The 22,207-nt window shown below is 40.1% G+C and overlaps 1 protein-coding gene across 2 annotated transcripts in view; it reads right to left on the bottom strand.

The window, feature by feature from the left end:
• The window catches only part of rabgap1l (RAB GTPase activating protein 1-like), a 114,249-nt gene that overhangs the window by 23,946 nt on the left and 68,096 nt on the right, over positions 1 to 22,207 (bottom strand). For both annotated transcript variants that reach the window (XM_069702390.1, XM_069702391.1), the window contains exons 14-18: positions 19,365 to 19,478; positions 11,982 to 12,056; positions 10,121 to 10,246; positions 7,950 to 8,093; positions 3,093 to 3,134 (exon numbers count right to left, since the gene is read on the bottom strand). In XM_069702390.1, the coding sequence (XP_069558491.1) occupies positions 3,093 to 3,134; positions 7,950 to 8,093; positions 10,121 to 10,246; positions 11,982 to 12,056; positions 19,365 to 19,478 (501 nt within the window). The remainder of the gene's footprint in view (positions 1 to 3,092; positions 3,135 to 7,949; positions 8,094 to 10,120; positions 10,247 to 11,981; positions 12,057 to 19,364; positions 19,479 to 22,207) is intronic.

Genomic DNA, 22,207 nt, shown 5'->3' on the forward strand with positions numbered 1-22,207 from the left:
AGTGTTTCCCATCCACCACCTCTCCCGTTTCTACTCTCCCTTGCCTCTCTCTCTCTCTCTCTCTCTCTTTGTGATGCTAACAGCTAACGGCTAACAGCTAGTAGGGGCGGCTCCGATGCAGAGGTCTGGATGGTGGGTAGAGGTAGCGTGTTGGAGAAATACAGATCCAGACAGCAGTGAAGAGGAGAATGCAGAGGTAGAGGTGCAGGAGGTACAGCAGAGAGAGAATGAGGAACTGAGGGAGAGAAGATCGCAAGGCATCCAGGAAAGCTAAAGATGAACAGAAAAATACAAAAACAAAAACACAGAGCTTTTCTCCTTCAGGTCCAGACAGCTAACGTTATAGCTTATGCTCCTGTTGTGATGTGGATAGCGACTGCTTAGCTGGAGAGGGAGGGAGGGAGGGAGGTGAACACAGATGGAGGGAGCGGGGGGGGGGGGGGGATGAGAGCGGAGGGGAGTGCAGGATGGATGGATGGATGGAGGAGGGAGGAGGGAGCCTCGGGGGAGAATGCCGTCATGCCCGGCCAATGGGAAGCAGGCAGTGGAAGCCCCTTCCACACTCCTCCCTTTTCTCATCCTCATTTGTTCTCCATTTCCGACCATCGCGTCCCACCACATCGTTCTCCCTCCGACACACAGAATACATTATCGCTACAACATAGTGCAGGAGGGCTTTTTAAAACCGACTACGTAGGAGTCATTTAAAGAGGAAAGCCTGGCTATAGCTGCATTAGTATGTACAAGGAAACCACTCTGACTTATATTATTATTATTATAATAATTAATATGGTCCGAAGTCAATATGTGATATAGGTGACTGTTATGTAAGAAAATATAAATATTGGCAGATGCATAATATTAAAAGGGCTGTTTAAGGGGCAAAAAAGGTCATTTTATTCTTACACGTCTCTAATTTTCAGGAAAGCTATTTTTTCCATCTGTAAACATACACTGTGCAACTTAAGGACCTGGTGAGCTTTCTAACATATCGTTCATGTCAGGACAGGCTGGAAATGCCTATTGACAACAACTATTTTCTTTTTAATTAATTGGAAAAAGTCAAATGAAACTGATCATTTGAGAGTTAGAAGCAGCCATGATTTTTTTCTTCTGGGATGACATAAAAGAGTAAAGCACAAAAGTGAGCAGTGAATTTTTTTATAAACCTGTAATTAGCATAGTTACTACTTTAGTTGAAAAAAAACTTCACCTGTGTATCATATTATGACTTTAGTATGAACTAATGTTTGTTTTACCTGATTTCTACTATAGATGACTTAAAGAGGAAGATACTTAAGCTATAAAATCCAGAAAACTGTCAGTTAAAATAATGAAAAATAACTAAGAGGCTAATTGACAGATTTATTTTCTTTCAGTAAAAAGACATGCATGTACACGATGAGACAAGGTCTGCTCTTCATCACTGAGTATTCCTGAAGTTTCAGCTTGACTTCCACAAAGACTGTCGCATCAACTTAAGGTCCGCATTGAACGACCAGACACAGACATGCAATATGACACAGTCATTGCCAAAACGCGTCGATCAGTCCCACCATAAATAGATCTGATAACACAACAAGTATTACGTCTACACCATTCTGCTCTGACAGCAACAACTTTTTTTTTGTATATGTCATATTTCTTTAACTACAATTAAAATACAGACAGCAGCTGCATTTTAGAAAGTTTATCTGATGTTTAATCTTGTGCTTTTCCTTCTTCATTGCCATTAGTCTCTCCGCTACCCCCCTAATCAATATCCTCTTGGCTCAGTCATCCACTTTGGAGGGATCCAGTATGTTTGTGCCATTCACTTTCATTGATAATGATCTGAACAGTACCCGGAGGGACTGTTTAACCCCTCAAATTATTTTTGTATTCTTTTCCTAACTTGTTGCATTTCCACATTTTTTTTTTCCCAGCAGCCCTTTTGAAAGCACCTTTCCAACCATGTGAATTATTTGTGTTAAAAGTTACAATACAAGTAGTAGAATCCTAAAGGAACAACTGCTTTTATTCTGAAGTAACCAAAACCACAACAACTGATGCCAGGTAGCAGGAAGTTAGCCTGGCGTGTTATCAGGAAGTTAACAGGTTAAATCTGGGCAAGTTTAGAATTGTTCCTCTGATCACTTATCCAAACCATATTTGTTTTAATAATTTAATTAAACATTTTTTTCATTATTTTTTAAAAATAAAGTTATTCTCACTCTATTTTGGTGGTTTTAATATGTAGATACAGACTGAATAAAGCAGATTTAATCTAATTTATTTCCAAGGGGTAATGAAAAAAAGTATGGATTTTCTATGGAAGAGCAAGGGGTTAAAAGGTTGTTAACTTTAGCTGAAGGGTGCAAATCAAAAACATTGTTTAAATGTATCCAATCCCTTTACTTCTCATTACATATTATATCATAGAATAGTTTAGCATAATAGTAAATATAAACAGAAAAGTATCCCTTTAATGTGTCTGTGAAGCTTCTCAGTTATCTAGGCTGTGGTCAATCTAGGTTTTTAACCAAAGAAAACTGGAGTTCTTGTGAAGCCTCTCGTCCCAAAGACTTTTTCTCAACTTCAGAAACCTTTTGGAAACTAAGAGAAGTCCAGTTGCCTTTGGATAAAAACTTTGATCCCTTGAATCAAAGACACATGTAATATTCTGATGAGATAGTGAATAGCAGCTGTTTAACAATGAGTCTTCAACTATTTGTCTAAAATGTCTTGTAAGGACTTGTCAGCCTGCTCCCTACCAGATGCACCTTCTGATTTGAGCACTAGGGGGCAACAAATACCAACAAACAAACTGGCTAAAGTAGCCATCAGACCGAGAACTCAACACACCTCACACACACAATGCCTCATTTTGCATCATGACCCTTGCCATTAACTTGGATTTGCGTTTTTTGTTAAATCCAGATGGGTTTATCTTTGGTGCACAAAACCATCTTTCACACAAACTACATATTGTTTGTCTTTTAATGAAGCAAAGATGATCTAACAAGAAAGGATTTGGGTGGGTGTAACCAAATTTGATTTTGACATGAGAGCTGATTTAAAGAGATGGATGAAGGAATGAAGTGAGTACTAACCTTGAGTAGGGCCAGGGCTACGTTGAAGATGATGTTCAGTCCCTGGAAGAGAGAGAATTAGATGTGACTTCAGGAAAAATAGGAACAAATCTTTCAAGTGCAGGTTTTAAGAAAATGAAAACCATTTAAGTATATCAGTGCATTTGTTTCTGAAAAGTTCTGAAAATCTTAATCAGGAACTGAATTTTTACAGCAATTTATAGTGGTTCTTTGCAACTTTGCATTTTTCTAGCTACCAATAGCTAATACAGCGACACTTTTCAAAACGATTACCTAATTCTTTGAGATACTGTAAGGATACCAAAGAGAGGTGAAATATGTGATATTGACGAGAATAATCTCCATTTCTATCCTAAATTTGGATTCGACTTTTAATGTGCAAAAAGTTTTCTATCCAGCAACTATACCGCTACCACAATATACAATTTCATAGCAATGGAATTCTATGGTAACATGATCTGATTCAAAATGAAAAGAATGGACTTATATCTGAATAAAATCTGAAACAACGTTTAACAACAAGGCATTTGGCATTTTCAGTGAAAGATTCAACAGAAAAGTTCTTAAAAATGATAAGGAAAGAACAAAAAAAGTGACACAGAGAATACAGTTCTTAGAAAACTTGACTTTGTAAATCATATTTTACAGACAAGTAGATATCCGACAAATAATGGTATTTCTATTTAAATTACAGTATAAAATCCTCTCACTTTCAAAATAATCTCACTAGTATGTATACACTGATGTAAAAAATGCTCACAGTATCGAGAAGTGCAGTTACTGTACAGTATATCTTACTTGCTTGGACAGTTTACAGCATTATTGCTTAAACCATGAATGTCAATCATTTTGGAGAACTGCGGCAGTTTATCAGTAGACACATGTAAAGGTGTGGTAGCTGCAGCGCAAAGACATTTTCACTGAGCCGAGGTGAAGACGGCTTTTACAGTGCAAAAGAAAAAAAAAAGAAGTAGTACTATAAAATGAAAAAAAAATAAAAATGACATAAGGTGAAACTTCCCTTCGTTATATTTAAGTACTGCCCAGTTTATTGTGTGAAGTATATAGTGCTGAGTTGCTTTGTTGTTGTTTACTGATGCATACGTGCATCAACACCATGACAATGTATTTTTCCTCCCTCATTTATCGATACAGTGCTTACAGTGACACAAGAAGAAACGAAATGTAAAGCTGATGCCAGCTCTGCATGGGAACACCCATCTCCTAGGTCTCCGTGACAACCAGTTCACATGGCAACACAGTGCTAAAAATATCTGGACAGCTCTAAAAATAACTGGAGAAAGAGAAAACGAGGGGGAGCTCTGCCTCCACACACCTATCTTTGTAGGCCTCAAGATGGAGCTACAGTTCTGAGGCAGGATCAAAGGTGTGTATGAGAGATAAAAAGATAATCTCAGTGTGTATCCAAGCAGGACAGACTCATGGGGAAGAAGAGAGATAAACATACAGACAGGGGAGATAAATAATGAGAGTATAGAGTGGGAAGATGATGGTACAAGATACCAAGAGAGAAGTAAAGGTGTCAAAAAAGTTTCAGATGTGAGTCAAATTGTGAGGAATCCAGCAAAGTAGCTCTTTGCCACCACAAATATGATATTCATGGCTACAGTGAAATAACTACTCTGTCTAAAATGGAAGCAATGTGACCTAACAACTCGCATATAATCTGGAAAAACTGTCATGTCAAGGTGTGACAGGGATTCCCCACCAATCACAAGAAAATCCATAAAAGAGTGATACAATAATCAAAGTAAACTTTACAGGAGACTTTATCAAGGAAAGAGAGCAGCTGAGAATGAAAAGAGCAGATGACTAAAGGGATGAGAGGTCTGACAGGGACAAGGAACAAAGACAGAAGGAGATAAAGGTAAGAACAGGAAACAAGAAAAGGATGTAAAAACTTACAAGAGCCAACGAGTTAAACTGGTGAACAGAGTGAGTAACGACACATTGATGTATAAAGAGTAAGATAAAGGGGGAAAAAAAAAAAGAGAAAATAGAGCTAATGAAAGAGAAACAAATGGGTAAACAAATAAAATTGTGAAAATTGAGGAGAGATGGATGGTAAAAGAATGAAAAACACAATAAAAGCTGAGGAAATGGCAAGGGGAGTGCGAGAAAACAAACGTAACGGCAGAAAGAATAATCGAGAAAAAGATGATGGAAAAAGAAAACAAAAAAGGAGCATGAAATGATGATGGAGAGAGCCAGGAGGAGGGCAGACAGAGAGGGATGCAGGATATGAGAATCCTGGTTTAACAGGCAGATTCTCATCATGCGGCTCATTGGCTGAGAAAGACCTGGGAAACTTTTAATTGTTCTGCCGGGGGCTGATAGAGGAGGATGGAGGGAGGAAAAGTGGAAGAGAGGAAGGAGGGAGGAAGGCAGAGAGAGAGAAAAATGGAGGGGTATGGAAATATAAAGGGCAAAGAAACTTTTCAGAAGTTAATTAATGAAGACTCAAAATCCATCACCTTTCTCTTTCTTTTGTACACACAAAACTAAACTAACAATACACAAACAGGAGAGTCAGTCAATCAAATTGTGACTAAATTCTACTAAGCAATGGTGCTGATAATAAGTTCTTGTGTTTCACTTTAAGGTCGGCATTTGACACTGTGGATCATGCTATTTTGCTGAGTCATCGGGAAGAAATGGACTTCTTCAACAGTTAACATCCTTCTGACGGACCTCAAGCTGTTGTTATGGGTAATGTCTGATGCATCTGCTCACGTTGGATAAGGTGTCCCTCAAGGCTTTGTTCTTGGCCCTTTGTAACTTTAAATTTATGCTCCGAATACAATATTTCTTTCAGTGATGACAGAGATGCATGACGGCAGCATCAGTCAGACATTCCCACGGCAGACGTTAATTACATATTTGGCTGAACCTGGTCTGTGTGGCAGCTTAACCTACCACCTGATCCGACTCACCAGCAGGTGGTGTTCAGCTGAAACCTCTGTTCCTCTCTTCACCCGAGTCCCCAAATCATACGGTCACAGATCAGACAATATGATCATAGAAATACAACTTAAGCCAGGACTAATGACTTGGTAACAGTCACACTTATGAACAACCTTATGTTTCAACTTAATGTTTACAACTGACGGTCATTGATTGCCACAGGAGTTCAACGCTCTCCTGGGGCTTTGTTAAACTGTTGGTTAAACAAAAACAGCAAATTGATAGATTCAAACTCCAGTGGAAGCAAATAAGTCAAACGGTTCTGAGACCAGAGTCAAGTTGAAGCTCAACGCATTTATACCCTTCTCCTGCACGTCAGTAACTTTTTGTCCTCTTTCTTTTGTATTTTGTACTTTTTCCTCCCTGTACCTTTCTGATGTTATCTCCAGAGCTGCAGGTTTCTGACCTGCAGTTACAAACCCCACGAACAGGCCCACTGTTTATTGTGTTGTTGCTCAATGCTCATCTTTCTCCTCTCTGCTCTCCTCCCATCCCAACCGGTAGAGGCAGATGGCGGCCCACCTCTGAGCCTGGTGCTGTCAGAGGCTTCTTCCTGTTTAAAGGGAGTTTTTTTCTTTCAGCTGATGCCAAGTGCTGCTCAAGAGGGAATTGTTGGTTCTTTTTGAATAATATTGTAATTCTTGACCTTACTATGTAAAGTGCCCTGAGATGGCTGTTTGTTATGATTTGGCACTATACAAATACAATTTAACTCACAAGGTTCCCACTCTAAGTCAAATGTCAAATTTCCTGAACTTCAATGACTAAAAATGTAATTTCCATGACTTTAAATTAACGGAAAAACATTTTAGCTTTGTGCTCATTAGATAAAATCCAGCCACATTATTAAATGAATGTCCTCAGGCTGCCCCGCCTAAAGATTCTCTTCAACTGGGCTGCAGCAGGGCAGTGATGGGAGCAGCATGCTTCTTACTGGTGGCGTGGCTGCGAAGGTCTCCCTCTCCAAAATCAATGGTAGTTTTACAGACTTTACATCTGGCTTTTTTTTGTCGTCTACGCACCCAATAATTGATGTCATAGTTTTGGAGCAAAAACTCATGAATCTTTTTTTATTTTCCTCGTTTGTCCTTATTAGCAGCTACAGGTTAACAGTTTAACTTGACTGACGTGATTGTTGACAAGCAGGAAGGCCACAAAACCACTCAGGAAACAGGTTAAATAACACAATACAGAAAAATACGTCATAGAAAATATTACAGTTTGATAAATAGTGACTGAAATTTAAACAAGCCACAGACAAAAGTCCATGATGTTCCATGACTTGGCCCAAAAATGATCTAATCCCCTGACACTGATAATTCCAGGATATTACAGAAATTCCATGACCAGTGGGAACCCCGATATGAGCTCCTCACTGATCTCTGTAATTTCAGGAAAAGAGACATGTCCAGATTTTTTTGTCCAGTTTTGTGTTTTTACAATCACACAGCTCTTGCTGGAAGATAAAAATTACTAATGATGGGTATTGAGTCAAGTGGTCCTAATGACATTAAAACTTTGATAGTATCAACCCTAAAAGGCCTGAGCAGAATGCAGATGCATCAGTGATGGTGGTATAGCTTTTCCTTCAGTGCGCTTTACCCGTGGCCACTGATAGCTGGTCAGTTCAACCAACTTCTCTCCCTACACACTTCTCTCCCTCTCTCCACTCTTTGCTGTCACATCTCCTTCCTCATTCAATAATAGCTCCATCCGAACCTTCGAACACACTCCTCCCTCTTCTTCCCTCATGACCTTCTTTTCTATCTCCTCTCTACTAATTTCATGTTTCCAGATGGTTGACCCTTCCCTACATTGTAGAATAAATCCCTCTCCCAATACTCCAAGCATAATGCAATGCACTGATTTTACCTCGCAGAGCAGCAGGTCAGTGATGTGGAAAACCATGCAGAGGGGGAACTTGGCAGTGAAGAGGGTGAGGAACCACTGGGAGGCATACATGTGTGCCTCCAGGTTCAGCTCCTGGAAGTGGGACCACAGGTCTGGAAGCTGCTCCTGTAGGAACAGATCGAGGAAGAGGAGGAGGAGGAGGAAGTTGTGAGATAAAACAGAACTCGCAAGAATATAAGGACGTGCCTCTGCTTGTCATTTCAATTTCCCATGATTTCATTTTTACCCATACGTTATTAAATCATGCTGTTTCCCGAAGATGATAATCTCTATCAAGATGGAAAAGAAAAGACATAAAACGATTCAAAACCACATTGCAGTCGCCAAACAGTCAGAGACAGCGTTCATATAATACACACATTGTTACATTTCCAGTAAATAAATAAAAATGACAAGATGATACATTCTACAAAGCAACTACAGAATTTGACATTTACAAATATATAACAAGGTGCCATTTTATATCTGCAGACATTTACAGCTTTTTTCACTCCTTCTTCTTTTTCCATGCCACATTTTGTTAAAGTTTCACAGTTTTTATACAGTATATTTCTGTTTTGAAACTGGTGTAGCTTTCAGGTAGCAAAGGCTGCATGTGTCTTGACGTCCATGAATGTCCAGTGAATAAAGGTTCCAATTAGCCAAATAGTGAACCACTTTGACAGCCAACACTTACCGTGCCACACGACACCCAACTGGATCAGATAGTGAGCTCCCACTTGTATGCTAATAATTAGCCGTCAATGCTAATGTCATTTCATTGAGCGCGTTTGCTCAATGCTAACCAAGTTGATCCTTGTGCTAACAGACGACTGCTCCAAGCGCCAAGATGGATTTCAGGGCTAAATTAAACTCTACTCAGTGTGGATTTAGGCTTTAATACCTGAGTGGGATGGGAGTTTGCACCGGCAATCATCTCCCTCAACAGACAGCACGCCTACAGAGACTGCAAGTCTCACACACATAGACTTGGAATTCATTCCCGTTATATTCAATTATAGTTTGTGACCAGAAACCAACAACCAACATGTCAGAACCTGCAGATGATGCAATCGCTGGTAACACGCTCTACATTATGAATGTGATCAAACTTTCCTTGCTTTTATGGAAAATGCAAATGCATTTTGTAAGCCCATTTGCACTGTCTGCCAGTCTTTTCTTTTCGGTGTACTGGTTCGTTGTAAAAAAAAAAAAAAAAATCCTGCAATCAATCAGTAATTACATGAAACAGCTCAGATAAGGTCCTTTATCAGGAAAGTAAAAACGTTGGAAAATCAAATCTTGTGTAAATTAACGGTCCTCGAGTCGTGTCTGTATAACAAGGGTGGCTGGATATGGGAAGTGAACTTCACGGCATTTAAACTTATAAAGTAGACAAAATGATTGGATAACATTTTTAAATTTGAGCTGTAATTGTAGCGCCCCCTGAGGCTGAATCATTTAAATTTCTGCCACTAATTGATGAGATGAATCTTTTCTTCAGCTACAGCCAGAGGTGTCTAAAAATCGTGTCATGAATGGACAAAAACGAGAAACACAGATTGAACAAACAGACAGGGAGCAACGTCTGGCCAAACCCTTACAGAGTTGTAGGCGAGAGTGAATTTTATTACTATTCAGCTATCCCGATATAGTTTTACCAAACATTAGGTGACTTACAACTCAGCGGCTTGATGTGCATGATCCTCTCTTGGTTTAATTATCGGTGTTTTTTGAAAACTGAAGGTACAAGCTGGCTCCCAGCATGCAGTCGGGCAAGAAACATTCAATCATAGAGCATAAAATACCACTAAAGAGTAGAAAGCTAACGATTTAGATGTCGAGAAAACTGATACCTATATACTCAAACTGGTGTTTATATCGATTCAGGTATTAATTTGGATAAATTTAGTAACTATGGTGGTGTGTATTGTTCTCAACTGCACTGCTCACACTTTCATTCCTCTTCTTCTCCTTGCTAAAAGTGCCAGAGGCTCGTGGGTATTGTAGTATGACAAGTGTCCATAACATAAACCTGTATAATCCAGCCCATCCTTCCAGTAAAGATTGTGTTCCTAGCATTACGTTGCTTTACATTAAACTGTAATACTTTTAATTTTATTGTAAATATAACAACACGCTGAATCACTAACCTGCATCAGCCGCTCCAGCTGGTAGAACTTGCAGTGAAGATCTTCAAAGTTGTTCTTGTAGAGAGCTCTGAGGCCATATTCATACATGATTTTCACCAACACACTGAAGGCCTGCTCCTCAGGCATCTGAAACAACAGGGACAACTTTAAACAAACAGATCAAATGTGCCTCCGTGGCCACAAAGGAAACCGGGAAGTTTGTTAGGATGTTTACATGACATTTGGTGGTAATGCAGTCTTCAAGACCAGAAATAGATCCATTCTTTTATCTCCCTTTCATGCTGCCGGACCAGGATCAGACTTTAGTTTTCAAAGTTTCGGTAAACCCGACCAATATACTCCTTAAATATGACAGACAACAAATGGCACAATTTATTTTCTGACATTATTGACTGGCTCTAAATAAACAGGAGCAGGTTGAATGTGTGAAGGACACAAAGGGACAAACTAAATTTGCATGTGCATGAAATGTTTCTTTACTGTCCTCAGTGTGTTTCAGTGTGTGTGTTGTTTGGCTGGATGAAGATAAGCGGTATAACAGAAAGCTTAGTACTGTGCTTGTGTGTGTTTGTGTAGGTGTATGGGTTTATTTCTCCTCTCTCACACACAAAAACACTCGGCGACGGTGAGGTGATATTTAATCAGAGTGACAGTATGTGTTTGGGGCTGAATGGGCTCCTGCAGGTAAACCTGAACCCCTATTAATATTCCTGACATCTCCTCTATAACCTCTCCCTTCTTCCTCTTCCATAACCCCTCGTTCTTTTACTGCTGCTGTTACCTTTATCTCTCCTTCTCCCTCTTCCTTTTTACAGCCTCCTTCTTCCATAACTTCCCCCTTTTCCTCCTCCTCCTCCTCACCCTTTTCTACTCACGCTCCCCTCTCCTCTCCAGTAAACTCATAGCTCTTCTCCATGGCTCTTCTACCTCACCCCACCTCCGCCTGACCTCTCCCCTCCTCTCCTCAGTCTCCCTCCTCTTTAACCTCAGCTGCCCTTGTCATTTGGACTTCAACCAAACCAGCGCACTCTCTCCTCATCTTGGGACTCCCGCCTCCCTGTGTCAACTCTTCGGTCTCTCCTCCATCTGTCTTTTAATAACTCCCACGAATAAAATTTCAAGGGTGTTTTACACAGACAAGCGGCAACACAACACCAAATAAAGAATAGAAGAGAAATGTGAAAGATGTGCACAAATATGGTAGGTAGGTAGGTAGGTAGGTATATACTTTATTAATCCCCGAGGGGAAATTTTTTGTGAATATGTATGTGAAAGGAAAGCTGCGTCTGCCAGCGACCTTGAAATGTGTGTGAGTGACTCTCACTCCCTCTATTCATCTACATCATTTTGCCATAAACTGCTTTCTTTGAAGCGGTCAGCAACTTTCCTGTCAGCCAGACATATCCGCCTATTTTTTTGAAACCTCCACAGAGTGTTATGCCACCTTGGTTTTTCTTTGCCTTGTACAAGCTAACAGACTCTGTTTCTGTAGTTGCAGTGAAGCTTAAGAGCAGGAGCACAATGTGGACATTTTTTTTTCTTTGTTGCAGTGTTAACTATGATAATTTGCTTGACTCAAACTGTCTGTGGGAGAATCAATGTAACATTCAAGCAGCTACAGGGAGCTTTTATTTTGAAAGCAAGGGAGAAGCTCATTTGTCACAGGAGAAGAATGTGTATATTGATGTGAATTGAAAATAGTGTCAAAGGTTACTTTACTGTGGTAATTACAAAGGCTATAGTTTGTGTTATATAAGATTACATTATATTATAAAATATCAATGTTTTTTTGTATATTCTCATAAACATTGAAAAGGCAGACTTAGTGAATGGATGGATGGATGGATTAAAGTTTACTCACATGCAGCAGGAGAACAGCAGCGAGGAATGACTGACCCTGACAATAACCAATTTCCTCATCGTAGACAGAGTAGGCCTGCAAGAGAGAAATAAAACACACTGAGGACAAATTCAATGTTGTTGTTCTATCAGAGACACCAGAGGCCACTGATATCAGTCAGGTTGTTTACACTGTACAAATTAATGCTGTAATGTTAGAACCTTAGATTTTCTCCATATTTTCACTTCATTGAAACATTAAAGGAATATTCCACTGATTCAGCAGTGTACTCTAACAGCAGTGACACACTTGGCAAGTAAATTAAAATCTATGCAACAGAACCGTGGATATTTTCTTTTTTATTTCATGTAGCCATCTCCCTTATCAAAGTCTGGAGCCAACATTACCCACAATGCAAATTGTTGGACCCTCTTGAAAATGAAATGCTTCATCTCAAGGGGCTACCCATTAATAAACCTGTTTCAATTAGCCCAACAAAAGTTAAATGAGACGTTCGGGTGTGTTATGCTAATAGCAGCTAATGTGGCCTGGAGCCGGTGGCCTCACGTGGAGATGTGGAGCGGCTGCAGACGTGTGAGGAGCTAACTCCACATGCTCATTTTTTTTCTGTTCATTTTTAAACATGTAATTGTTAGGATGTGATGTCACCAGAGGGAATTGATCAGATCTTGCACAGCTACCTCTGTAGCTGCACCTTTTATCACATATGTTCTGAAACTCCATTACCTCCATAAACACTTACACCATATTCAAAAATGTGTTATGACTGGGATACTCTTAAGTAACCATCACCATATTGCTGATCGGAGTATTACTAATCTCTACATCAATGGGTGGTTAACAGAATGTACTGAGGATAAAAAATATTCCATGTGTACCTCTGCCAAGGAGGTTATGTTTTCAGTGCAGTTCGTTTGTTTTTTTGTCAGCAGGATTATAGAAAACCTTTCACTCCTTGTCTTGCACAGTTACACTCACATTCACACTTCGGGGCTGCACAGTTCAGCCACAGCGTAATACGGTTCACCAGTCAATGAACAACTCCACTCAAGCCACTGGGGATTTAGCGCCTTACACTTCAGCATCAAGGAAGTGGTCAGTGTCAGCGGCTGGTTTAACAGCCAGTCAGTTTAACTCCTACATAAAGCAATTCATTTTTTCTTTTTAGCACACATTTTATAGTGAGTAACAGGTTATCTGTGCATCATAGGGCCTTGTTGATTTTCCATTTAGTTGTATCACTGTAATGTAAATGTTGTTAGAACTTCAGCATGTACAGAAGACATTTCCTGAGAGACCGTTTCTCCCCAGCACTAAAGTTTTCCCAGAAGAATTTGCCTGAAGATTGTCTCTGTCTTTGGTTTTCTCTTTGTCAGTGTCGCTCTCTGTGAAGCTTCCTATTCTCTAAATGCTGAGCTAAGCCCCTGAATCTAATAACATAACACCAATATCCAACAGACTCTTTAAAAAACAGACTTTCCGAGAAAAAGTATAGTGCTGACAGAAGAATACATTATAAGGTCCAGAAGACTTTGCAAATCACATGTATTTATATCTATTCAATAGTAAATACGGGAGTGAAAAGCCTCGTGTCACTGGGGACAGGTCATGATTTTTAAATATTTGAAAAACCATTCAAATATAAAAAAAATTATTTGTATATGTGACTGTCGTTCTTCTTTATTTCCCCCTGGCTGTGTGCCAGCTGACATTAAACAACACAAGAAGAACACATTTCTATCAGAGCTTTGCAGGTGAAACTGTGTGTTGCTGTGAGATTAGAAGTCACAGTGCGAAGATGAGAACCGGCCAAAGACGACTACAGTCATCAAACAATTGTGTGTGCAACTCCTTCAAACCATAAATGAAGACGAGGTGCAGTGCAAATTCTACCATGTAAAGCCAGCGAACATTAAGGTTAGATGTGCAGCGCAAACAGCAATATGCATTTCAAAAATGAAGCCAAAGAGATGCTTCTCCTCAGCTTTGTCCAAGGCTCGGGTTGGATGGTATTTGTTGAGCCCGAGTTCATGGCGCAAGTGAGTCTCCCTTCCAATAGTCCAATAGTTCAGAGTGATTATTTAGAATAGTTTTGTTTTGCTTCAAATGCCTAGTTGTCAATTGGAGGGTGAAGACATGATGTAGTTTAAGTTTGAGTGTAGCATAAAAACAAGCTGTTCACACAGTATTATAGTGACAGATACACGTTCAGCTGCCTGCACTCAGTAACATGGCACCTATACAACATAAGATGTTCCTCAGAATCAACTATCCATATTAAAGGCTGATTAGTACTGCATTACACAACATACAAACTTCTCTCCACTGCAGTAGTTAAGAGAAGAGATGGCCTGTCCGACCATGAGAAACCATGGCTCGTTCGGTCATTAAAGTACGGAGGAATGACCTAGGAATGACCTTCGGATAACCATTCAGGAGACTCGCTGTCTCATAACGGTCTGTGGTTGACACACCCCACCAATCATGCTAATGAGCAAACAGACAGGCCTGTTCACAGAATAAACAAGGGTCCAGGGACATGAAAACGTGTCTAAAAACAGACGAACATTACATCACCCGGCTTGCAGTCTTTTATCTGCCCACATCGTTGCAAGGCATACGTGCTGTAAGAAACACATTAACTCTGAACAGCAAACAGGTTTCCAATACCTGCTGAAGTCTGGCAACTGAAAATGTTTGGGAGGTCAGCAGCACCAAAGCTGAGCGTGGTCTTCCATACTAACAGACAGATGTCCTCCTGATAAGCGCGACATGGATTGTAATTTGATGAAACACTGAATTTTACTTTTACATCTTTAAATATTATGTTTTGTACAGTCTTCATCCAGAACCACTTGAATTGACTAAGCTGGCAATGGTTCAAGATCTTCCCCACAGATATGTTGGCAGGATGCTCACTCTGTGATGGACACGGTGACTGTAACAGCAGTCAAACCCCCTCGTACATTGGGTTAAAAGATTGTCTCCCTTTTTTCCATGTCTGAAAAATGAGTGTTGACGTCCAGACTCCACTTCTGATCTGTTCAGCTAATTTGAGGCTTGATGTGGAGGTAATGGAGAAGGCTTGTGGAGCTGTCATGAGTGTAATCTACAAGCTGACATGCTTGATGGAGTGTGGCATTCACATGTCCCCAACTCGGCTGGGAGAAGTGCATGCTGACAGATGGATGGGGGAGGTCCTGGTGGGTGAAATCTAAATTTGTTAGCCTGAGCAGATAATAGGCTCAGAGAGGTGGATTATTTCAGTCTATGCCTAGTTTCTCATAGCAAACATATTTTTCTATTTCAATGAGTGCAGAATATAACCTTGGGAATGTTTTTAGCTTGTACAAATGTCTTGATAATCAATGTGTGGGTTTCATTGTACCTACAACCCTTAAGCACTTTGCTATGAGCACTACAGGGGTGATGGTATTTAGAGATCTGTTTGAGTGAATATCTTGAGGTCATATGTTGATCCTGCTACAGAGAGCCAAAGAGTAACTAGATCACGAAGTACCAACACTGCACTTGTGCAGAGAGCATACATCAAATTTTGTGTCAAACCCCAGAAATCAGCAACAAAGACCCTTGAAATGCTAAATAAAGCCTATGAAGCAAGGAGCCAGGCGAGGTGTTTTGAGAGGTGTTTCAAGTGGGGCAGAACATCACTCTCCAAGGCGGAAGAAGGCACGTCAGGTCAGGAGCGCAACCAAGAGCAAGCTGGTTTATTTATGCGGTTGTTGTGAATTCGTCTCAAGGTCAAACTGTCAACGGCAAGTTGTACCGTGACGTTCGGAGGCGGCTGAGAGAAAATATTCAGAGCAAACGACACAAACTGTGGAGCGATGGCACTCGAGTTCTCAAAATGACAACAGCACTTTGAAAAAGCTTAAATTCCTCACCTGCAACAGTTAAAAAAAAAAAAAAAAAAAAAGAAGAAGCTCCCCACCAACCCAACTCACCGAATTTGGCTCCCTGAGACTTCCCCAAAAATGTTAAACAAAATCTAAAGTTTGTTCTCTGCTCAAGTTCGAAATCGCAAATACCCATAGTGGTCACAACGACCATCATAAACGCAGAATGTTATTGAAAATCACAGGCCTTATTAAGTTAAAGTTCAGGTTGTGTGGAAAGGACAACAGAACAGATTGTTTATACTGAAATAAATATGAATCTAAAATACAGGTATTGATTTTCTGATTTGGTTCACATACCAGAACCTATACATTTATGAATATCAACTATGTTTTAACCGATAAGCTTTTGTATGTTTTTCTCAAAATTTTTGTGATTAATTATTTGCTTAGTGTACAACTGTTTTTCTCGCTTTTGGAGATTTTTTTGGAGGCAGCTTCAGAATAGGAAGCAGGGAAAAGTTTTATTCTAACAAAGTCACGTATACAGAAATCCAAACGGGATGGTGGAAACCAGGATGTGAACTAGTATCCTGAATAATGTGCGCTTGTAAACACTCAGTGATTACTGGGACACGCAACATTAGCCTGGTTGATGAGGCATGCTGACGTGTTGTCATGTTTGCTTGTTTTTTCCTTTGTTTAATTTCTGTTTCCATGGAAACATAGAAGATATTTCCTTTATCCCTTTATCCATTTATCTCAGAGTCTGAATCTCCACACCAGCTGGTCCCACTGCCTCACTCCTTGTGTATCCTTGACTGAGGTTAACCCCCAACAGCTCCAGAGGGCCTTCTGAGTGACCAACAGAAGATGTGTGAGGTTGTATATCTGAGCCAGAAGTCTGACTGAATGGAACATTAAGAGAACAAAACAGACTATCACCGAGGAGGAGCATGCGGCTCATGTGACCTTCCCCGGAGAGTAAAGGTTAGAAATAAAATACTCCAGGCTTATTAACTGAGTAGGATATGAAGATGAATATAAACTTTGTCCTGGATCCTCTGTGCCTGTACACCACTCATGCCTCAAGATCTAACCAACCTTATCAGCTGCAAATCTACATGGATTTGCATACAAATGAAGGCTGGCTCGCCAATGACCTAGTTGGGTCCAGACTGGATGTTAAACCTTCCTGACAGGTTCTCCCAGAGCGCTGACCAACCAGACTCTACTGTTGCAGCAGTAGGAAAATACAAAGAGCAAAAGTTCCACTTCATCATCTTGAAACAGGCTTTGATTTTACTGAATAAGCTAAATACTCCTGTGATATAGGTCGTGTATTATTTTAGGTCTATAGCCGTCACTTCGCACTACATTTACCGTCCACTATTTTAATTTTGTCCTGATTATAAATGTGAAATTTCTCAGTGTCCTTTATGTTGATCTCTCACAAGTTTGCTAAATTGCTAATTTAAGTAACACTTTTTTGAAAATCAAACATTTCTGATGTCGTTTTTTTGTTTGTAATAAAACTGTTGGGTGTATCAGTGGACAATAGAAAGTCATCTGTGCATGAAAACCGTCTTAGGTCGAGTTCACAGCTGTAGTCAGGCTAAAAGGAGGACAGTGACAGAGATTAAGACTGGCTTTAATACATTTCAGTAGTGCTGACCTTGGCTTTTGTCTGAATAAAATACACTGCGTGTCTTCACAGATAATTACCTCAGGGTGTGAGTCCACTGAGGACCCTCTACTTAGAGCACCTCTTTACTCTCTCATTTTAATGAAAAGAAGGTGCTGCTCGTTCTTTATGGTAACAGGATCGAAGCAGATCCACCAAATGTCAGCGTGAAGGGCTGTTCAATATTTTCTGTGCAAGTTTGTATGGATAGCCTAAAGATTTCAATATATCATGGTTGTATTTGATATTATCCCTGCGAGTACTTTACAAGAGTGTTGTATCTGTAAATCAGTGTAGAGGGAGTGACACGTATTTCAAGATTTACTCACCAAAGACGCTTTGCTCTTCAAAATGTGATATTGTAAACTAGTGCATGCAGGGCCTAACCTCACTCATACCTAAATATAAAATATAGTGATGTACAATGTATTTAATTATGTGTGACGCTGACATTGTACTCCTAGCAATGTTTTCTCTCATATTTTTGGCTACAACTACCACTGACACCAATACATAACAACAAGCAATACAACATAATGCTGTATTTTAATAGAACACTAGGACAATTTGGATATTCATTTTAATGCAGTTTAGTCTTTTATTACCTCTGCAAACTGTGGCTACATCTCACAAGCTTGTATTCACAAAATTTTAGCCTCAAGGTCGACTACTCAGACTTAGTCTGACAGCACAAAGCAAGAATATTTTTTAAAATTATTGAGTCATTAAAATGATGACTGCTACCTCTAAAAACATCCAAAATTAGTCAAGCTAGGCCTGAGAGATGTACCCTAAAGACACAAAACATTATGTACACCCCTGCTTAATTTGCTATTGGTCCCCAATGTGCTGCACAAAATGGCTCCAACCCACTGAAGCATGGACTCTACAAGACCTCTGAAGGTGCCCTTCTGTGGCATCGGGCACCAAGACCGTAGTAACCAACCGTCAAGTTCTGCAAACTGCAACTTGGTGCTGTTGAGACTCGTTCCAGCACCTCACCCAGAACCTGAAGATTCATGGTTCGTCCAAAACTGGATGACTGTTGGCAGGTACTCACCACAGGTGACTGGGAGCCTTGCCATTTGGAGATGCTTCAAACCAGTCCTCTGGTCATACAACGTGCCCCTTGTCCAAGTCTCTCAGGGTTTCTCACCATCCAACATGTTGACTATGAGAACTAACAGTTTACTTGTTGTCTAATATATCCCAGGCCTTGACATGTGCCATTGTAATGAGATAATCAGCATTTTTCACTTCATCTGCAAGTGGTCCATGTTTAGGCTCACTGGCATACAAAAAAAGCATGAAGGATTCTGCAACTACATGGCCTACTTTTCAGAAACCATTTTGAAGCAATATGCCACCTACATAACAGCCACTATGTTATTCAACCTAGAAAATTGGAAGAAAAGATCAAAGACCGTCCACTGAGTGGTGCGTATGTCCTATGGGTCATGTGTAGGAAGGGTTCATGTTGACGTCTCAGTAAAGGAGAGCACAGTCAAGTATACATGGTTGAGCCAAATTGAAATGCCAAGCAAATTCCTACTGAGCTATGCTGCCAGACCACAAAGAAGAAGAAGAAAAAAAGACATCTAAATGCTGGCTTTATAGGAATAAGCAACATTTATCACACATTTAAGAATTAGCTTCTCATCTCAGTGCTTGATTCTCAGCAGGACAATTTCAAAAACACAGTTTAAAAGAGAGTGTAAAGATATTCACTTTCCTTTTCATGATGCCATAAAGAAATTGGGGCAAAATACCGTATAATCAAGGCAGATTTTACCCAATTTCAGCTAATTCTGTTGCAAAATTAAAGTCACATCTCAGACTCACCTTGCAGATCTTGTACAGTGAATCCTGTCCATCTCCATCAGATTCTTTGAAGTAATCGTGTGCGGGAAAAGTGCGGTGGATGTCACGGGTGATGACACCTTCCTGAGCAGAGTCCTGCAATGCACATGGATGACACGCTTTACACATGTGACAAAACGTGTGTAACAGGCTAGTTGAACTTTTATATCTTGTTTGAGGTTGAAGGTAATGCATGCTAAATGGAGGTCATCCCGACTGATTCGCTTTTTGCAAAATGGATTTATAATATGACAAAAAAGAATCATCAGCCCTCAATGACAGTCACTAATCAAACTCTTATATATTAATACACAGTATAAAAAGAAGGCAATGTATTTGTGTTCCGACAGTCTCAGTTCCCAGCTGCGATACAAACAGGCAACACACTGCAATGCTACTGTGTTTGTTTCTTTGTGTTTGTCGCTTTTCTACCGCAACAGCACTCCAAAGGCCTCAATGTACACACACATCAACACACTACATGGTGGCTTGTTTTGCAATGTGCTTCTCACTCTCTAACATAGTACATAGAGGCACTCTGCTACTTCTCTGTCACTTCCTTCTCTTTCTCTCTCTCTCTCTCTCTCTCTCTCTCTCTCTCTCTCTCTCTCTCACACACACACACACTGATATGCACATTGTCACATACACACATATAGTGCAAACACTACCAGAGAGAGGAGGACTGGAAGCACAGCATTCACCAACAACTCCCTGTAAACTGCAGATAAACCAACGCCGAGCCTGCCTGGCCTTGATGTGTGTTTGTGTGCATCAGAGACAGAACTGGAAAGTGTGTGAGTGACGGAGAGGGAGTGAAAGAATCAAATCTTTCTTGCCTCTTTCTTGGTTCCTGACAGGAAAGAGAACAGACTGAGAAAATTTAAGCATGTCAAAGAGAAAAAGGCCATCTGCTACAGGTTTGGTGAAAATGTCCTCATCAAGAGGTCCACAGCTAGCCTGGTGAGAACCAGAACTCCATTTCACTCTGTGAATAAATGGGTCTGGACTCCCTCCATAGAGAATAATTTACAGTTGTTCCATCCTACTTGCCGGAGACCTCCGATTAATTTGAACCAATCAGTATGCGCCGAAACCGGCCAACACTGTCACGCTGCAGCTACCTACAGCCCGTGTCCACCAAAACGTTTTTTTTTTTCTGAGTACAGCACATTTTTTAAATTGTTTAAATGAACGCCAGCAGCTTGACGACGCATTGACCGATTGTTCTGCGCTGAACGCTGAATGTTGACCGTTATGCGTTTTCTTGCGGTCAACGAGAGTTACTCCTCTGGTTAAGATGCATTACTATCATTGCAATGTGCTTGGTTGAGCTCCATGTTTCCTTTCCGTTTCCATTCTATCAATATCTTTTTTTTTTACGTCTGTATATGTAACGTGTCCACGGGTGTCAAAACCTTTGCAAACGATTGTTTATATTTTGGGTTGTAACTTATTCCTCTTACAACTAAAAGCTTACGACAGAATATGAACTGTTCTGAACGGTAATGCCCGACTTATATTCACCAACCTTATGTCACGTCCAAAAAATAAGATGGCTCCCAGTGTATGTGAAATCGCTGCTAACGTAATTATTCACACATTACCTATTATTCACTAATGTATTACAATAGTTACCGATTAGCTAAATATAATTCCTTGTTTCCCACATTGCCAGTTTCCTACAATATTCTTTTTTTGTGTGTACAAATACATACATGTGGTTTCAAGTGCTTTACATATATATCCACCGCGCGCGCGCGCACACACACACACACACACACACACACACACACACACACACACACACACACACACACACACACACACACACACACACACACACACACACACACACACACACACACACACACACACACACGTTTGATAGAAGCTGCTGGCACAACTGTGTGTAATGCTTTAATGAGATTTGTAGTGTGGAGGTGGTGTATCATTCTGTGTATTATGTGCTGGAAATGGAACTAACAGTTTTACATTGTACCCGTACTGCAACAACAAAAACAAGACAGATGCAGCTCTTCAGGAATGTGTTCATACTCGTCTTAACCTGACAGCAAAGCAAATTTTTGTTAAATGAGATGGAAAAGATTTAGAACTTACATTTCTAACATCCATTACATTCAGCCCCCTTGCCAAATGATTCATACAGTATTGAATAAACCTACCACCGACAGATAAATCTGTCTGTATTTTGACAGTACACAGATTTTACATCCGGTGTCTGGTCAGACATTTCCACACTAAGCATCCTTTTGGGGGGAGCACCAGAGACCCCCCCCCCCCCACACACACACACACACACACTCCAAGTTGACTTAACTTCCAGTCTAGCTCTATGCTAACTTGAATAGGGATGAAATAATGAAATCACGTGAATCTTCTTCATTTTCTGAATATTCTCAAAGCTCCGCACTGCAAGACATTCACATAATGGGGTGTGGAATATATGTAAACAATCTTGGCTACCACTTTGAAAAGGTATTTTTTCACAGGGGTGTAAACGTACAATTCCAGTCATCGTAGATGTAGGGCTAAAATGAATCGCTGAATACTCAATAAGTCAAAGGCAAATTCCTTTGCTGCCTTTCTTTGTTTTATGTGGCTGTAAACTTCAAGAAATATCTTTGGGTTTTGAACTGCTGATTGCAAAGAAAAACTTTTTTTTTTTTTGATGACATCACATCACGTTTCGCGAAACTGTGATGCATGTCAGCAGTAGCCTTACTAACATTAAACCGAAACAGTTAAAGACTGAAGTTGAAACACCATGTCCCTCCTCGATACAGATTTATTTTAATTTCCAC

This window comes from Brachyistius frenatus, unplaced genomic scaffold (assembly GCF_029030835.1).
Source record: "Brachyistius frenatus isolate BFR_SWC_R1_liver_20210118 unplaced genomic scaffold, ASM2903083v1 Contig_41, whole genome shotgun sequence".
NCBI lineage: Eukaryota > Metazoa > Chordata > Actinopteri > Embiotocidae > Brachyistius > Brachyistius frenatus.